Below are 13719 nucleotides of genomic sequence, written 5' to 3'. Positions count from 1 at the left end.
ATGGTCCATTCTTTTTTTTTTTCTTTTTTCTTTTTTGGCAGTACTGTGGTTTGAACTCAGGGCCTCACACTTGCTAGGCAGGCACTCTTACTGCTTGAGCCACTCCACCAGCCCTTTTTTGTCATGGGTTTTTTGAGCTAGGGTCTTGTGAACTATTTGCTCGGGCTGGCTTTGAACCATGATCCTCCTGATCTCTGCCACCTGAGTAGCTGGGATTACAGGCATGAGTACTGGTGCCCAGCCCCATGGTCTACTCTTGAGCGCCTCTGCCTTAGATCTCCCTGAGTTCCCTGAGCTCCTGTTTCCCCTTCCTCCTTGGCCCTGGCTATTCCTATAGTAGCCCCTTGCCCCTCCATGCATGCCCTCAGCTCATAGACAGTGGCATCTTTACGTTCTGTGTTGAAATATTCATCATGGAGCCCAGCGTGCTAGCTCTATTTCCTTATTTTCTGTCTTGTTGATTTTCTGGCATCTGTGGCCTCACATACTGGGGACGAGACCACTCCTCCCAAGGCCAGCCAGTCTGAAATTTTTACAATCAGTTAGTCAACTTCTACCAGGAAATCTGCTGGTGTTTTGATGAAGGGAAGTTGTGGGCTGTGGATCGATCCATGGAGAATGGGCTGCTTCACTCTGAGCCTTGCAATCCATGACCACCATACACCTCAATGTTAGTGTACAGCCCTGATTTCTCCCAGGAACATTTCGCATGCAGATGCCTGCTGGGTGTGAAGAGGTGTCAGTGCTCCTGGCCCTTATCTGTGGCTCTGGCATCTCAACAGACGCTGTCGTTAGCCCCTTGACTCATCCCTATTCTGGAACACACCTCTGCTTCTATCTTCCATTTCAAAGAGTGGCACCTGACCCCCACCTTGTTGCTCAAGCCAGAAAACTGGAGGTGACCACAGCCTGGATAACTTGTCTCCAAAATAGATTTTGGATCCATTTATATCTTTCCCTCTGCATTTCCCTCATCATTCCTCTGCACGCTTGGCTTACAAGGCCCATCTCCCACCAGGGGTGTGGCAGGAATTTCATGTCCCTTGTCTACCCTCGCCTGCCCATCACATCAACATGCAAGTCTTTTCTTCGCAGCAACCAAAACGGCCTTTTTATAATGTAAATCTTGTCAGGTTACTCCTTTGCTTAAAAATCCACCAAGGGTGCCACTGCACCTATAACGAAATCCACAGCCTACCTGTTGGCCACACGCTGTGCTTCCTGCATTCCCCCTGCCTCTTTCTTTACTCACCTTTTTCTACACGCATTGACCTTCCTTGAAACCTTGCAATGCCAAACTCCTTCCAGCCTCAGGGCCTTTGCACAGGGCTTTCCCTGCCGGAATGGTCTCTCCCTCATCTTTCCCACCTCATTCTTGGGCCCTTATTTGGAATTCCATCTGCATCAGCAGTCCTTCCCAGGGCATCTGATCTTTTCCTTTTAACATTTCTAGTGCTGTTCCTCTGCTTTTTGACATCCCCCTTGTACAGCACATAAGAGACCTGACTTACCCCTTATAAACCCAGCACCTGGGACTTCCCACAGGAAGTGTGTAATTCTGGAGGAATTCTCTAAAGGAACAGAACTAGTAGAACATGTAATGCATATTGTATATACTGATAAAAGGGGATTTATGAAATTGGTTTACATGGTCAGAGTCTAGACAGTCCAACAGTAGCTGTTGGCACACTGGAAAGCAGAGACACCGGTGGCTACTCCGTCTGAAGAGCTGAAGGCCTCAGAAGAAGGGGGACAATGGATGCAACCCCATTCTGGGAATGAACCGGTCTGGAGCTCCCTGGAGGGTTGCAGAGCGAGTCTGTGTTGAAAGGCCTAAGAATCTGGGGCCGAAGTTCTCATGCAGTCGTAGCAGCAGTAGACAAACTTGCTCAAGAAGCGGAGTGTGCACATGCTGGCTGGCTTCCTCGTTCTGCTTTTCTTCCATCCTGGCCCCAGCCTGTTAGAAGTGTCACCCAGGTATCCCCACTCCCCAGTCGGCTGCTGTTCCTCATGCCAGTCACCTCTGAAAATACCTCACACCCAGAAGTATGCGTTACTAATCTCCTAGGCATCTTTCAATCCAACCAAGTTGCCAGTAACAATTAACCATCACAGGAAATGAAAGGATGGAAAGCAGGAGGAGGTGGGGTAGGTGGATGGCAGGGGCTGGCAAGGAAGAGAGAGGGGAGGGGCCTTGCTCTTTCCCTCTATGTTCCTAAGGTGCAGAGGTCCCTGCTGGCCAGTACTCTAAGGACATGGGACAGGTTGGTAGCCTCTTTCTGGGCCCAATCCCTGCATCCTTTTCCTTTGGCTTGGCAAATCCTGAATATAATTGCTATCTCGGGGGTAGATTCCCCAGTCCTGTTGTTTGGAAATCACAGAGGAGACAGTCACCACAGCAGTCCTGGGAACCACTGTCAGGAACTTGAGTTTTGCCTGCTGGGAACTCTGGGGGAGTGGCTGTGGTGGGGGCTTGGGAAACCCAAGGTTGCCAGGTGTCTGCTATCCTCCTCACCCATCCATTTCTTGTTCTGGGAGCTAACGTGACCATGTTTTATCAGAGGGACAGGCCACTGTTGCTTCAACTGCTGCCCTGACTCTTCCAGGCAGAGATGGTGGCTTAGCAAGTACCAGACCCTAGACTCTTTATTGACAGCCCTGCTTTCTGCCCATTTCACGGAGATGAAATGAAGCTTCTTGAGGGTCTATGGAGTGCCCTCACACCACTGCACCCTACTGCCCCCACCCTACAGCTAGGCCTACAGATTTAATGTCCTGTGTATTTGTGTGTTCATGTCTTGGGGACCGGGTTGCAGCCTGTGTTTTCTCTCTGAAGAGTGAGTCCACCATGTGGCCTGGACTGGCCCAGGGAACAGGAGGAAGAAAGGGTCTCCCTTGTCTCCACTGTGGCCCCCTTCTGCCCCACACTGACCTGGCCAGGGACTTCTTCCTGGTCTAACTGGCTGAGTCCTTAGATCTGATTTGGTTTTTGTAGGTTCTTGCCTCAGAAGTTCTTACCTTGTTGAGGTACCCTAGCCACCTTGTGTAAGTGGGTGGTGAGGCCCTGAGAACAATGCAGCTGGCAATAGTTTGAGGCCCCAGGCCTGACCATCTGCCTGAGGTCACACACACAGCTGGCAGTTGTGGTCCCTGGTCTCATGGCAGGTCCCCTTGAGGGGCTGAGGAGGGAAAGCCCGGGGACAGTTAAAGGTGGTGGCAACTGAGGAGGCCAGAGCTAAGAGAGGCCAGACTGCCCCAGGACAGTGGACCCCAGCCTGCAAGGATGGCAGGAGGGAGGCTGCTGGGCTCTGCAGGTATGACAGAGGGCATTAGGGTTACAGGACACCAGGCTGGATTGTGAGCTGCAGGGGACTGGAAGGCAGATCAGGATAGGAAAAGGAGGTTCCAGCAGGCTGGGGACTGGGGACATCTACCAAGGAGGGTCAGGAGACTGAGCTGAGGATGGCAGGGCCTGGACAGAGGAAGGAGGGCTCAGGATCTCCAGGGACAGAAAGCTGAGTGGCCTTTGTCGGGGGGCCACCTGCCGGTTTGTATTGGGGTAGCTGGCCGGCAGAGGGTGATGGCTGGGCATGGTCTGGGAAGCCCAGCTCAGTCCTGCTGCCCGCCTTTGGAAAGGAGAGGGTGGGACTGGAGCCCGGGATGCAGACGCGTCCAGGTCACACTGTGTCCCTGCTTGTAGTTCTTCTGAGGCTGCCCGCTGTCTCCTGCCTGGCATCTGGGGCCCTGGGGAACCATCCGTCCACTCCGCTGTCTGGTCCACCGCCACCAGGTGGAGATGCACAGTGGTCGGACAGAGCGCCACCTGGTGGTCACCAGGGCTGACTGCCTTCCGTTAAGAGCCCCTCTGCCTCTTGGTTCTGTGACCTTGTGGTTTCCTGAGCAGCTCTAGACCTCAGCCTCTCCACACACCCCCCCCCCGTCACCCCCCTCACCCAAAAACTTGCCTAGGCCTTGGGTGACCACGCCTAAATAAACAGCCCAAAGCAGACTTGTCCGGTACTTGGGAGTCACCTGGCATGATATGGATGATATGGAGACCTGGATGGGGGTGGGGGTGGGGGTGAGGTTGGACCCTTGGGTAGCTGGAGGGGAGAAAACTGGAGGTCTCAGAACTCAGTTCTGTCACCTTGAGAAAGTCACCTCTCTCAGGCCTCAATTTGCACAGTATTAAGCATACAAAGTTCTGAAAAAGGGGCCTGCAGACGACTGACCCCAGGTCTGTGGCCTGGCTACACCCTGGCACAGCTCAGCTCTTAGGGCTCGTCCCCTGCTTTCCGTCCTGGCTCTTGGGTTGGGCAGTGGGGGTAAGGTGACAGCTGTGAGGAGACTTCCTGGGTCCTCTGGTGTTTGGGGACCCAGATCAAGTAGGCTATGGCCTCCTGTTAATGGAAACCAGGCTGGAGGGTTGAGGGGGGCGGGCTCCCTTCCCTATTCCACAATGGGCCAGGGTCCCTTGGGACTCCCATTTTTCCTCATCCTAGAAAAGCTTTCTAGGGAGCGCCTAAGGCTTTCCAGGACCCATTGCTCCACACCCTGCCCCAGGTGCTGGACCCCCCCTGGCTTCCTTCCTGACATCTCCCTGCCCTGCCCCTCCCCGGGACTTCTGCCTTAAACTCCCTTCCTCCTGCCTTGAGCTGACTAGGCCAGTGCAGAGGGCTTCTTGGAGGAGGAGGCTGACCGCCAGCTGAGAAAGGCAGGCCTGACCACCCCTGAACTGCCCTCTCCTCTATGCAGTGTGGAGCTGGGGGCTGGATGGGTTCGGATCCTGGGAGGGCCACATCACAGCAGGCCTGAATAGTAAGCTAGATGCTAGAACATTCTGTGGTTAGACTCAGCCTCTGGGCAGGCTTCTGTGAGCCAATCAGAGAGAGGCTGGTAGTGCAGGCCCACACCACTGGGAACCCACCATGCTGCTGGGGAGTCTCACAGCTCACGCAGCTCTCACCATGTCGTCTCCTCTAGCAAGACTGTGAGGTGTCCCAGGCCATTGGCCAGCACGCAGAGAGGGGTGGCTAGGAACCAATGTCCAGTTCCCTGCTTAATAAGGGCGGGAAGAGCAATATGGGAACTTGAGGCTTCCTCGGTAGGCCAACTTAGTGGAACCAGGTTTCACCCCAGGCCACCCAGGGAACCTCCCAGAGAAAGGCTCAGTCAGACCAGAGAGACTTTCCTCGAGTTGAAGCCTCAGGAGTCCCTACTGTCTTAGCAGTTTGTATGGTGAGACCTGGGTTGGACCATCTTGGTGGGTACCACCGAACCCCATCTTCCCAGTTCCTGGTGTCCCTTAGCTACTCCAGCCCCCATGCTGAGGCCCTGTCCCCTCTGCTTTTACCCTAGTTCCCACTGCTCAGGGACTGAATCTGCCCCTCATCTCTTAACCCCCCCAAAGAAGAAAAGGCCCAGCTAAGGCCCAAATCAGAGGAACTATTTTATTGACATTGTTACAGACGTCACCTGGAAGTGTGGAGACATGTGCAGAACAGGAAATAACCTAGAAGGGGCTTTTGTCACTTCAGTGCTCACTCCTGTGCCCAAACGTGCCCACATGTTGACCACATCTGCAAGTGGGACCTGACTGAGGTGAGTGCAGACACCTAACAGAGGCCTCTTGAAACAAGATGACCTCACCCAGGACACAGATGCCAACAGGGGGGTTCCACAGGCCCGGAGGGGAGTTGGTCTCTGTCATTCAACTCCCAAGTGCCTCTCCATGGCTCTGGGCCCCAGAGGGTCAAGGAAAGAGGTGAGGTTGGGGCCAGTGCGGGAAGGCCTCTCTCCTGCCCTGGCATACAGTCCATTCTCAACACAGACAAAACTGCTTCGTGAGGAGACCCATATAGAGGCCCAGAGTGCAGGTGCCAGGGGTTGGTGTGTGGAGTAGGTAGTCAGTGGTGCCCACTGGGGCAGGCAGTGGTGGGGGTGGATGGTGTCCCGAGTTTCTGGGCAGAGAGTGGTGGTGGTGTAGGGGAGGTAGAGAGCAGTCAGACGGGCTTGGCTGGTGGCCTGTGGAGGAAGGGGAAGGAGGCTAGGTGAGACTTCACCGCCCAGCCAGTTCCAGCCCTGGCACCCCACTCGAGACACCACCCCCATCCTCACCTGAGCTGGCATCTGTGCCTGGGTGCTGGTGAGAGACGGCTGAAGCCTAATGACAGACCTGGGAGAGAAAGGAGTCAGAGGCAGAGGCTGGCTAGCCCAGTGGAGTGAGAACCTAGACTGAGCATAGTCTTACCAACGCCTCTGCCGGCGCATATAGAAGACAAAGATGAAGCCCAAGAGGAGGAGCCCTAAGGCCCCCAAGATCCAGGCCAGGTCTGCTCGCAGAATGGGGGCTTGAGTCAGGGCAGGGGACCCTGGAGACAAAGAGAGGCTTCAGGTGTACAGCCTGTGCCAAGGCCCTCCCTGTCCCCAGCCCTTCTTCCCCTGCCCCACCTTGGTCTGAGCTGTGCTCAACTGAGCCAGACTGAGGGTATCCACAGGTCTCCTGGGAACCATCCGGGAAGGAAACAAACTTGCAGCAGAAGGTGGCATTGGCCCAGGAGCTTCTTGCCTCAGACCCCTCCAGCATGACAGCAATGGTACTTTTGGTTTCCCACTGGGCCTGGCAGACAGGGGCCTGACAATGGACACCAAATTCTGGGTGCAACACAGCCAGCAGGGTCCCTCCGGCATCATCATGTCCCCCCCAGTTCACGGTTACCTGGGAGATGGAGCCAGGTCCCAGGAAGCCACAGCGAATCCTTAAGGGCCAGAGCTTGAAGGCCTCCCTCTGGACTTGCACCCACACCCTGGGGGTCTCTGAGGAAGGACAGGAAGGTCAGTAGTGGTGTCTCCACACTGCCTCTCCTGTGGGTCCACCTCCCTGCGATCTCCACACTCACCTGCAGAGATGCAGAGCGTCAGCAGTGCCCAGAGCAAGACCCATTCCGGGGGCCTGGCCATGGCTCTCTAGCGACCCAGGCTCTGGGGGCTGGGTGGATGGCCCCTGCACCCCTGTTCTCCTCCCAGGAAGTTCTCATGTTGTCAGCAGGTCAGCTGCTCCCCGCAGCCCAGACCCACTTCCTGCTCTCAGCCTCAGAGATAGTGAACTCAGGGTGATGGGTTCCCCCCTTAAAGTGACAGTGACAGGATTTATTCTGTCTCCAAGTACTGTGCTTCTCTTTGACCTGGGTGTCATGATGCAGTTCCATGGTGCTGGCTGTGCCACATTGGGGAGGGGGAGGCAGAAGTGCTGCAGGAGACATTGAAAATAGAGTTCCTTCCTGAGAGAGAAAGGGGGGAGGGCACCTGACTGCTCATGAGAGATAAGGCTCTGACCCCTGCCCCACCCATCTGAGTAGGGAATGCAGAACTCAGGAGACCCTCCAAACAGGGAAGCCAGCAGGGAGGCCCCCTATGAGCTGGGGGCTCAGCTCACATCCAAGGCAACCTCTCCACGCTCTCTATGCTGATGGTCCCACATTTAATCTGCAACCCTGTTCTCACCCACACAGCTGCTAAGTGCCCAAGGACAGAACTTCACTGCCCCTCACCGAGTTCCACCCCCTTCATGCCAATGGTCAATGGCACCTGGCTTCCAGCTGCTTCCACAGGTAACCCAAAGTATGATCACCTGTGGCTTTTATCGCCACACATCAGGACATCCTGCTGGCTTCCCATGCTGACCACTGACCATTTCCTACCACTCCACTGAGACCTCCATGATTTGTCATAATGTGCCTGGAAGAGCAGGAATAATGAATCCAGGAACTGGTCTCCATACAGCCAGTCATCTATCAGCAGCCTGTGAAACCCACTGCCCTAATTCACCCAGAGCCAAATCTTCCTCTGCTACCAGCCTTGCTTCTCCTTTCAGCCTCCCTGCCCGCTCCTACCTCACCAGCACACTTATTTGTCACATTTGGAGGTGACAGGATAGGTTGGCCCTTACCCACAAGGTGTGTCAGTCAGGCAGGCAGTGGGTGACCCCCTTGTGGTCTCCACCACATTGTCTTCCATTCCCACAAAGCACCATTCCAAATCGTTGTTGCACACCATCATTTACAGGATACAACACACTGGCTAGAACGCTGCTGCGTATGTAGGGACAAATGATCCTGTCCAGGCTCAGAATCCTTTACCTGCTGTGAACCTGAATCTGGGATAGTCCCAGGCTGTGTCTGACGACTGTTCTGCCCAGATGTGGTGAGAACTGAAGAGATGGCCCTGCCCTGGGGCCCCTCCCTGAGGCCCAGCTTTCCAGGTCAAGTTCAGCATCTGTTTCATCCTGGAGTGTCCCCCATAATCCACTTCCACTCTTGGGCAAGCTGTTACCTTATTCTCATTCCACAGCCCTTAAACCAACCTTCAAAGACATCTAATCAGCCTCCTGCCCTGGCAGCATTCTGTTGACCCTTGACTTTCTCCAAAGCACTTTGGTCATACTTACCCTATTACTCTTTCTTGCCTCAGCGTTTTTTAAGAGGTTCTGCCTTTTTGATCAAATGCAGACGGGGCCTCAGAACTCTGATGGATTTGAAAGCCATGGCACAAGACACCTCTCTGGTGTTCTCAACTTTTTTCAGTCTTGTAAGCCACTCTGTTCCCTTAGTAAGTTTTCATTTTGTTTTTTGCTTTTTTTTTTTTTTTAAGACAGTCTTGCTGGCCTTAAACTTATGATCTTCCTGCCTCAGCCTCCTGAGTAGCTGAGATTACAGATATGAACCATCATACCATCTTTATGAGAAAAACTTACAGATAATGTCTATTTCTGACTTCCCTTTCCTCATCGCGCCAGTGACTTTCTTATTCCTGTATCAGCAATACGTGCCCCTAACTGGAGTACTCGTATGCTGTGGTATTTTCGAGGGCCCAGGACTCTTCTCAGAACTTCTTGGCTATTCCTAGTGAGTTTCCGGAGACACTAAAGGCCAACAGACCTACAATCTGAGGCCTGCACTGCTGGACTCTTCACAATTGGCCCAGTGGTACAGGCAGGATGACACAGGTCTGGCAACATCACCTGCTGCCTGGACATTTCTTGCTGAAATCCCTGTAGCCACAGCCCAAAGCCTGCTGCTATGAAATGGTGCCTGTCATCAGCCTGTAGTGAGGCTACGAACACTTGAAGTAACTGTAATGTCACAGCTTTGTGACCTCAGGGCAAAGCAACCTCACCTTCCAAAGAAACACCAAACAGCGGTGATACTGCTTCACAGTGGAAGTGAAGGTTAAGTAGGTCAGTGCAGGCTGACATTTCTGCCCAGGTAAGGATAAGCAACCATCCCGTGTGAGACATTCCCTGAGTTTAGCCCCTTCTCTTCAGAATACTGGAGGGGTTTTTTTTTGCTTTGTTTTTTAGGGTGTGCAGTACTGGGGTTTGAACTGAGGGCCTTGGTACTTGATGGGCAAGTGTTCTACCAACTGAGCCATGTGCTAGTCCCTTCGGCTTTAGTTTTTGAGATAGGTTCTCTCTTTTCCCCAGGCCCAGCCTCAAACCTCAATCTTCCTACCTCCACCTCCCAAGCATCTGGGATTATAGGCATGCACTGCCTTGCCCAGGGGGTGTTTTCCTTGTGGTTTCTGTGGAATACGTGACAACATAGAACTTCATGACCTTTACTGTACCTTACAGCAGATTGAGTAGCTGTCTCCTCCCTACTTCAGGTGCTTCCATTGGAAGGCCTGACCACTGCAACCCAGCCTCCTCTGGAAGTAACCAGCTCACCCTGAGTGTCCCGTTCCTCCTGCTGACCACCTGGGCCTAATACAAACAAAAACAGTTGGTTCTGCCAAAATACAGGGTCCTGGAGGGCACAAGTTCTCCAGAGAAAGTAAAATGGCTGTAAAAAAATCTAGGATGTTTTCGAGATAATAACTAATTGTGGTACTCTCCAGGATTTCTTTCCTTCCTAGCTTCCAAGCAGAGAGAGGTCTAAGGAAGCCATGTGACTGGCAGAGCTGTGACTGGGGGGGAATGGAACAGACACTATAGATCAGTCTGCTTTTGGTTCAAATGCTCAACCTCCTTAAGGAAACTCAGAGACCTGAGCTTCTCTGAACCTGGTTCAGAATTGAGAAGCCAGGGAAGCATAGTTCAGCCCACAAGCCAGAGCCCCCATAAGGCAGTGCAGGCTCTGAGTTCACTGGAAGGGGCAGGACTGGGGGTTGCTGGCTGGGGCTGGAAACATTCCTGTGGCCACATCTGGCATGAGAGATCGAGGGCTCATGCTGTGTGGCACAGGCCCAGAGGCATCTCCCTCCCCACTGCCTTGGCACAACCTTAGGGAAAAGGAGGGAAACTGGAAGACTCATGAATTAATTTTCCACCAGAAGAGCAGAAAAGCTTGAAATCAGAGGAAAGAAAGTTGTTTCTATACATCTGAGTTTGTGGAGGAAGACTCATAACTGCTACATTTATTTTACTTTTACGTATGTTTTAAATAATGGATAAAGGACACTTATTCCCTCTATACCTGTAATTACATTTTACTTTTTATTGTAGTATAAATAACGAGGCAACAGCTGAGTGTCCATCACATGCTCAATCTGCTCTGAGTGATTCATGTGAGCTGCACACTTACCACTCACTCTATGGGAAGTAACATGCCCAGGGTCCAAAATAGTGAAAAAGAATTTGAACCTTGAGAAAAATTTTACCTCCAGAGCCTGCATTAACCACTATGTGGAGCTGTCTCATCCACTGTTAAAAAGTTAAAAAATTTAAAAACGAAGGGGCTGGTGGAGTGGCTCAAGTGGTAGAGCACCTAACAAGCCTGAGGCCCAGAACACAAACCTCAGTACCACCAAAAAAAAAAAAAAAAAAAAATGAAAAAGCTGGGCACTGGTGGCTGATGCCTATAATCCTAACTGCTTGGGAGGCTGAGTATCAGGAGAATTGAGGCTCGAGGCCAGCCCAAGCAAACAGTTCCTGAGACTCCATCTCTAAAGTAATCAGAGGAAAATGGACTGACGTGTGGCTCAAGCGGTAAAGCACCTGCTGTGCAAGTGCAAAGCCCTGAGTTCAAACCCCGGTCTCACCAAAAAAATAAATAAGAACAACCTACACAGTTTTATCAGCAGACAGCAGTATTCTGACCTGGCAGGAGGGACCTGGGGCTTGAAGCACACCTCCAAGAGCCTCAGAAATGACACGTTTGGCTTCTACCCACACTGTCAATCCTTCCATGTTCTAATCTACAGAAGCAAATCCAATCTACTTCCTTCAAATTTTCCCTGGCTCTGGGTTCCCTTGCACACTGGTGGTCTTCTCTAGTTTCCCCAGGTTCATCTTGGCCCATCTTCCACTCTTCCGGTTATTTCTCTGCTCCTCCTTCCTGACCACAGCTCTTCTGTGCTGTTTCTCCACACCATCCCCATTCAGCACACACCCAGGTTTGTCACTGACTCTGCACTGAAGTGACTCTGTTTTGGGACCTTCCAGGACCATGGTTTTCATCCTGACCCCAGGGTAGGCTCTAGAGAGCCCCAAAATTCTTATGTATGAAAAGAAACATTCTCCCTCTCACCATCTCCCCCAGCACATCATCAAGGCAGACTCTTCTCTTACCCTGCAGCCTCCTGGGGTTCAAAGATGAGGTGACTTGCCTAGTAGCTAAAGACTTTGTCAGCAATTCCGAAGGAAATCTCTTAACCTTATAATCCAAGCAGATGACACCAACTCACTTCTGGCAGTAGTAATGGCCACAACAGGGGTTAAAAAAAATAAGGCTTACCAGGTATGGTGGTACACACTTATAATCCCAGCACTGAGGTTGAGGCAGTAAGACCACAAATTCAAGGCCAGCCTGGGCAAAAAGGTAGCAAGATGTTGTCTGAACACCAAAATAGAAGGGCTAGAGGCGTAACTCAAGTGGTAGAGCACTTGCCTAGCAAGTATAGGCCCTGAGTTAAAAATCACAGTGCCTTCAAAAATAAAAATAAAAAGGGCTGGAGTGTAACTCAGAGATAGGCCATTTGCCTAGCATGTGTTAGGCCCTGAGTTCTAATCACTCTCACACACACACACACACACACACACACACACACACACCCTTTTTGAAGATTATTTTAAATGATTTAAAAAGAATTAGTAAGTATGGAGATTACAGGGAGTGCACAGCAGTACCAGCCCCTGAGAAGCATATGTTTAGCAGCACTCACTAGACCTCCATGTGTCTCCCAAGTTGGCCTCAGCTCAGGGTCTGGTGTGGCCTGGGCCTGACCAGTCTGAGGTACCAAGAGGCCCCCAATCTCCTCAGCTTGTTAGAGCTTGGGGCTGAGTTGGTCATGGTGGGCTGTAAGACCTCAGGTGGAACCCAACATCCACTGATACGCAGGAGAAATGAAGATAAGTTCTTACTTTCAAAACTACAATGAAGTTGATTTACTGCTCTGCAATGTCACTGGTGCTCTCACCTGTCAAAGATCCTATCAAAACCAAACTGAAGCATAAGGAACTAGGGTCATGGCTCAAGTAGCAGAGCAACTGCCTGGCAAGTATAAGGCCCTGAGTTCAAAAAACCCCAGTAACAGCCAAAAATAGAAAAAAAAATCAGCATGCAGAGGGAAGAGAGGAAAACCAAACCCACAGCTTTTTACCACTGCCTCCAGCATACATGCTACAGGACACACTGGCTTTCAGGTACCAGACATTGTGTGTCCCCTGTAGAAACGCACTATTTGCACTTGGAAATCATTTTCTCACCTGCACACAAGTTTTCCAGTTGGAGAATTTCAGTGGGCTCTGAAGTTCTCTATTAAAGTAGTAAATGCAAAGAGGCATCTGTTCCACTTGAGAAACTTTTTGCAGTTATAGATGTATACATCAAAAAGCTTTCAACTAAAACTTCAAAACTCTCACTTTGCTCTCACACTTTGTTCTTTAGAAAAAGTGCAAAACTGTACTTTTAACCAATAAAAAATTTTTGAGCAATATTTTGTTTAATCACCCAGTATATTTTAAATTTGTATTATAATGTACAAAATGAGGAGTAAATGCTTATATAATTTATAAGTAAAATTTAACTGACAAAGATTCCATACTTTTGGAGTCACGGGACTCCTGATTTCTGTTCCCGTTAGCATGGCAACACAACAAACCCCTCTAGACTTGGATTCATGGTCAGGAATGTGGGAAGGACAAGGAAAACATGGCTCTTCTCTCCCACCCCTCAATACCTGAGCTTTAGCTGGGGAACTTGGTGAGCCAGGCGCTGGAATCACCTGACTCAGTCTGAGCACATCTGGCAGCTGATGCTGGAGACTGGTGGAACCTCAGCAAGGGCTGCTAGAGGAAGCACCTGCACATGGCCTTACAACAAGGCTAACTGGGCTTTCTCACAGCATGGTGGCAGGGTTCCAAGACCGACCTTCTTAAGAAACAGGACCAGCTTTTAGGACAATGCCTGGGTGGTGATTAATCAGGGCAGAATTAACACACAGGCTCACACTTCTTTTTCAGGAAACACCACACGAGGGAGGAGGCAGGCAAGAAAAGACAAGTTGTGGAAAACATTAAGCTTGGCAAACAAACTTGCTAATGCTGTATCTGGTATATACCTGTAACTAGGTGATCAATAAAAGCCTTTGGAGGTGTTAAGTCTTGTCTCTCAAAAACAAAAACAGGAAAACAGAAACTGCCAGTTTCATTAAAATCTGAGCTCACAAACTGGTATCATTTCACCATACTCTGTGTCAAATAATCACAGAGTCCATACTCCA

At 51.1% G+C, this 13719-nt stretch overlaps 1 protein-coding gene across 3 annotated transcripts; it reads right to left on the bottom strand.

Moving 5' to 3' along the window:
* Positions 1-5425: 5425 nt before the first annotated feature.
* On the bottom strand, positions 5426-7063 carry Pvrig (PVR related immunoglobulin domain containing). 3 transcript variants are annotated; one of them, XM_020185606.2, is made up of 6 exons: positions 6900-7063; positions 6719-6816; positions 6451-6634; positions 6251-6371; positions 6118-6175; positions 5426-6024 (listed from the first exon to the last, which is right to left on the bottom strand). In XM_020185606.2, the coding sequence occupies exons 1-6, from the start codon at positions 6958-6960 to the stop codon at positions 5707-5709; spliced, it is 840 nt and encodes a 279-aa protein (XP_020041195.2). In that variant the 5' UTR covers positions 6961-7063; the 3' UTR covers positions 5426-5706. The 3 variants fall into 3 exon arrangements, with proteins under 3 accessions (XP_020041195.2, XP_020041196.2, XP_020041194.2); XM_020185607.2 differs by having other exon boundaries at positions 6451-6619; positions 6900-7062; XM_020185605.2 differs by having other exon boundaries at positions 6451-6816; positions 6900-7062.
* Between the last annotated feature and the right edge of the window lie 6656 nt (positions 7064-13719).

The sequence above is a fragment of the Castor canadensis genome, chromosome 6 (assembly GCF_047511655.1).
Source record: "Castor canadensis chromosome 6, mCasCan1.hap1v2, whole genome shotgun sequence".
Classification (NCBI taxonomy): domain Eukaryota; kingdom Metazoa; phylum Chordata; class Mammalia; order Rodentia; family Castoridae; genus Castor; species Castor canadensis.
The sequence above is the reverse complement of the archived record's forward strand: the minus strand, read 5'-3'. Positions and strand labels throughout refer to the sequence as shown.

Excerpts from the sequence above, each read along its gene's own strand:
- Pvrig (XM_020185605.2), bottom strand. The coding sequence starts at position 6,960 with ATGGCCAGGCCCCCGGAATGGGTCTTGCTCTGGGCACTGCTGACGCTC. Across the intron at positions 6,372-6,450 it reads TGAGCACAGCTCAGACCAAG|GGTCCCCTGCCCTGACTCAA; the intron begins GTGGGGCAGGGG and ends CTTTGTCTCCAG. Across the intron at positions 6,025-6,117 it reads AGGCACAGATGCCAGCTCAG|GCCACCAGCCAAGCCCGTCT; the intron begins GTGAGGATGGGG and ends CTTCCTCCACAG.